This window comes from Mandrillus leucophaeus, unplaced genomic scaffold (genome assembly GCF_000951045.1).
Source record: "Mandrillus leucophaeus isolate KB7577 unplaced genomic scaffold, Mleu.le_1.0 Scaffold86, whole genome shotgun sequence".
NCBI classification, from domain to species: domain Eukaryota; kingdom Metazoa; phylum Chordata; class Mammalia; order Primates; family Cercopithecidae; genus Mandrillus; species Mandrillus leucophaeus.
This window is the reverse complement of record NW_012109363.1, coordinates 2414067-2419125: the sequence shown is the minus strand read 5'-3', so window position 1 is coordinate 2419125 and position 5059 is coordinate 2414067. Positions and strand designations below refer to the sequence as shown.

Genomic DNA, 5059 nt, shown 5'->3' with positions numbered 1-5059 from the left:
TGTACCTTGAAGCTAATGAAGCTTAAACTTCAGGCCCCCATTCCTGGTGCCGGGAGGGAGCATTGTGTAGTCATGATTTTGTTCTCCCGAAAGTAGGATCTCAATACTGACATCATTTAATTGAAATGAGCTCTCTAAGCAGAGATTCTGCATTTAATGTTGCAGCTCAGGAAGTTAGAAAGGCCTCCAGCGGTTTGCTTGGTGGATCGACTGAAATGTGGACCAAAGTGTGGCCCACAGTGAGTAAGCAGAAATGTTGACCCTGCCTCTGTTGTGTGTAGAAGACAGAATTCAAAAGCTTAGGGAGGTTGAATGTTAGAATGGATCTTACCTTTAAGACCTCCTCACCCACACTGTCCTGAAGACACGCCTTTCACCTTGACGGTGAAAAGTAAATATATGAAAGGAGCCCCAGCCTCCTTGAGGAGCTGTGATCACTCTTCTCTGAAGGCCAGGACTCACAGCAGGAACAGCAGCCACTGAACCAGTGACCTGGATGCGATGGGAGTAATTGGCTTCAGGGTGGCAGAGGTCCCGTGGCTGTAGTACTACCAAAGGTGGACGTGCTGACCTTATTGGACAGTGGAGTCAAAGCAGCGATCAGTCTGACTGCTGCAGACCTGTGGTGTTGGCTGGTTGATCATGGTGTTCCTCGAAGTTAATAGACAGGAAGCCTACTAAGTTTGTACTTAATAATCTGTATAAGCAGAAAAGTTCTAGGCCAAGCAAACAAAAGTCTATCCCGAATCATAAAAGCAGAGTCATGACCCCTCAATCCATTCCCATACTTGAGCCAGTTTTACCAGTTCTTGAATGAGGGAAAGGCTGGGTACCCTCAAGGAAGCACCTGGTACCCTGCCAGAAATTTATACTGTATTCTTTCTCCCACTTCTCCAAAGGCACCTTTCACCAGGATGAGCGTGCATTGGAGAAAAGGAAATAATCAGATCTTTTGGACTACTAGCCACTGGTTCTGAGCTGACACTAATTCTAAGAGACCAAGAACATCAAAGTGGGGGCTTATGGGGTTTTAGCTTAAGTCCATCTCAAATCCATCCTGTGCTATTTCCCACTTCCAGAAAGCGTCATGGAAATAGTTGTACTCAGCAGCTGGCAGGATCCCACGTCTGCTTTCACTCTAGGTCAGGGGAGCGCCGGTGGGTAGGACTCTTGGTTGAATCTGTCCAGCTCTGTGTTCTTCCTACAGCCCAGCTATTGGCCTAGCTGCCTCTTTCATAGGCAGGCTTCCCGCTCCACTCCACCCAAGGCTGCCTCACTCATTCCAGTCACCCCTCCAGTCTCCAGGCCTGGAGCCGGGTGGGCTGTCCACCACCCGCCGAGGGCCTCCGTCTGCAGCTTAGAGGCCTGTCCCCAGTGAAACACTGGGATGCAGGAGGGGAGGGGCGCCTCGGCGAGGCCTGAATGTGCTAGAGGGTCTGCAGCACATTCCTGGGGGCTGATGTCAGAGGGATCTGGGCTGCTGGGGACAGTTGTTTGCTGTGGGCTCTGCGTTGTCCAGTTAGAACGCAGGACATCTGTTCCTGGAGAGGGTGGCGCTGACTGACGGCTAGAAGCAGAGGGGTTTTCCTGAACCAAGGCAGGCGGTGAGGTCTGACCAATCCCCGAGCAGCTGGTGTTCCCCCCGAGTATCTTCTCCCGCCCCTTGTGGGGGCGTCATGGAAAATGCTGTAGGCTTCCAAGTGCAGGGGCCTTGCAGGAAGTGTGTCGGGAGGGCAGTGGTTCCTGGAATTATTAATAGCCCTCCTGAGCAGTTCTCTGCTCTGGGCTGCCACTGTGGTGAGCACGCACCCTGGATTTGCCAGGGTAGTGGATAGTCCTCGGCAAGATTCCGTGTCTTTGCATTCACAGGCACACTGGAATTCTAACAAGTCTCAGATTTGGCTTAAGGAGAGATGATAACTGTGTCTGTAGGATTTGCCCTTCCTCTGTCTTCACACTCCATTCACACTGAGATAAAGGAGGTACTTCCAGGACTGCTGGACCAGCAGGGATGGGATCTCGCCTCTGCCCTGTCTTGGGGTCAGCCTGCCCAGCGAGGCCCCTCTGCTGGCTCCTTCTGGCATCTCACTGGGTCCTGCCATGCAGGGTCAAGCACATGGGCCCTGAAAAGCTGGGTTGGCATGAGCAGGCAGCAGGGCCTTCCTGGACCTCCTTTGTTTCGAATTCTACCATCATTCAGGGGGCCCAATTTAAAGTCCTCTCTTCCGTAAAGTCGTCTCTCATCACTCCAACCGCGGAATCCCTCCCTCCTCTCACTCTTCTTTTTCTTTTTTTCTTTAACCAAATACAATTTTATTTATTTACTTATTTATTTCACAAACTCTTATGTAGCCCTTCCTATGTCTGGGCACTATTTTAAGTGACAAGTATTAACGAATTTAAACTGTCACCACAGGCGAGGCGCAGTGGCACATGCCTGTAATCCCAGCACTTTGGGAGACAGAGGTGAGGTGGGCAGATCACCTGTGGTCAGGAGTTCGAGACCACCCTGGTCCCAGAAGACCTCAACCTCTCCAGAGTGCTAGCCTCTTCTTAAAGGGCCAGAGTCATGGGAACCCAGATGGGGTGAAGGACTCTCCTGCCAAGGCCTCCTTACAATGATATGACTTTGCAGACATTTGGACACTACCTCCAAATACAGATTTATGGCCCGGCGTGGTGGCTCATGCCTATAATTCCCAATACTTTGGGAGGCCGAGGGAGGCAGATTACCTGGGGTTAGGAGTTCGAGACCAGCCTGGCCAACACAGTGAAACCCCATCTCTACTAAAAATACAAAATTAGGCGGTGTGGTGGCAGGTACCTGTAATCCCAGTTACGCGGGAGGCTGAAGCAGGAGAATTGCTTGAACCTGGGAGGCGGAGGTTGCAGTGAGCCGAGATCGCGCCAAAGCACTTGAGCCTGGGCAACAGAGTGAGACTCCATCTCAAAAAAAAAAACAACAAAACAAATAAATAAACAAACAAACTGTCATAACAATCTAGTGAAGTAGATACTGTTACTACTGATTTTGGACATGAGAAACTGAGGTACAGTATCCTTTTTGTTAGCCAATCTATTACTTATCAGTTGGTTACTGTTTCAGGGAAAAAAAAAACAAAAAACAAAAAACAAAACACTGAATTACCTGCATCCATATTCTGCCTTAAAAAAAAAAAAAAGAAACATACAAAGGAACACTTTGCCTGTGCTAGCAATACAGGCTAAGGGCTTCCCTAGGATATGGTACAGAGACAACCTCAACCTCACTCATCTTCCTGGGTGCAGGAAGCAGCAGTTTTGTTCCATTATAATTTCTACTGCTAGGCAGATTGTACTTTGATTCAGCAGATGGAGTAATTTAAGACTGTTTTCATTGCTTCTCATTGGAAATACAAATTTAATCTTGTATATCACTGGGAGAGTTTAGCAATCAGCTTGTACTGCTCATTGACAAAGAAAAATAAAGCTAAAGAATGACAACAGGCCAGGCGCATTGGCCCACGCCTATAATCCCAGCACTTTGGGAGGCCGAGGCAGGCAGATCACTTGAGATCAGGAGTTTGAGACCATCCTGGCCAACATGGCGAAACCCCGTCTCTATTAAAAATACAAAAATTAGCTTGGCATGGTGGTGGGTACCTGTAGTCCCAGCTACTCAGGAGGCTGAGGCATGAGGATTGCTTGAACCTGGGAGGCAGAGGTTGCAGTGATTACACCACTGCACTTCTGCCTAGGGGGATAGAGACTGTGTCTCAAAAAAAAAGAATGACAACAAATTATGTTGGAATTATCTGAAGAGTTAGGGTAAACAAATGGTTTACCTTAGACTGTGAGGGGTTTTCTAGGACCAGGGATCTCACCTGTTTTAAATACCTTTGTGCATTCTATATTCTTGGGCTTCATTGTTATTATTACTTCACTACATTGAGTGAGTCCTTTCTTTCCTAGAATGAAAGCTGCCTGAGGGCAGGAGGCCTTGTCCACACTCTGGGTCCTGTCCCCCAGTGCCCAGTGTGGCGCCTGGCGTTAGGAGGTGCTCAGTGAATGCTGGCTGAATGGACTGAGCTAGGACCCCTCTGTGAAGCAGGGCTGAGCTCCAGGAGCAGGGCCCAGTCTCTCTTGTTCTGCCTCGTTGCAGAAGGAATCAGGATAGGTGTCATGATGCCCTGATCACCTGTCCCCTCCCACCGTCTGCAGAATGTTTGCCTCACGGAGGAAACAGCGCTACTGGCCATTCTCCATGGACTGCACCGGCACAGAGGCCCACATCTCCAGCTGCAAGCTGGGCCCCCAGGTGTCACTGGACCCCATGAAGAATGTCACCTGTGAGAATGGGCTGCCGGCCGTGGTGAGTTGTGTGCCTGGGCAGGTCTTCAGCCCTGACGGACCCTCGAGATTCCGGAAAGCCTACAAGCCAGAGGTGAGGACAGGACACGAGGTGTGGCCACTTGGCACCTGGAGGGGATGGGAGGGTGTTGAGGGAGTAGGCAGGATCCCCCAGGAGAGTGAGGAAGGGTGGCCTCAGCTGAGATCACCATCGTGGCTGCTTTACTCTGAGACCTGAGCGCCCTCTGCAGAGAAGGACCATCTGGGGGAGAAGACTACCCCAGCATCAGTTGTCATAGGCTGTGCGCTGTCTGCTTACCCAGCAGGAACAGATGATGAAGGGTGTGCAACAGGGACCTGGTGCCCCTGCACAGTTCCCAAAGGAGAACTGGAAATGTGACCCAACTCGGAAAAGTACACGCAGCCAACGACACGTTTTCAAGCATGTTTGGTTTATTTTGCAACAGAAAGGATAACAATTTTAAAAAGCTCCCACCAAGGTAGAAAATCTGCCATTATCCTAAGTCATCCATACATTAGTCACATTATACTTATGTGAAACAGCACGTGTATGTGTATGAGTGTGTATTATGAGTGAGTGGGGGGGTGTGTATGAGTGTGTGTGTGAGTGTGCAGGGGTATGTATGTGTGGGTGTGTGTGGGGGGGGGTGTGGGCGTGTATATGAGTGTGTGGGGGTATATATGAGTGTGTGGGGGTGTGAGTGGGGGG

General features: G+C 49.9%; 1 protein-coding gene across 2 annotated transcripts in view; it reads left to right on the top strand.

The window, feature by feature from the left end:
- The window catches only part of LOXL2 (lysyl oxidase-like 2), a 127101-nt gene that overhangs the window by 75195 nt on the left and 46847 nt on the right, over positions 1-5059 (top strand). For both annotated transcript variants that reach the window (XM_011968822.1, XM_011968823.1), the window contains one exon: positions 4201-4423. In XM_011968822.1, the coding sequence (XP_011824212.1) occupies positions 4201-4423 (223 nt within the window). The remainder of the gene's footprint in view (positions 1-4200; positions 4424-5059) is intronic.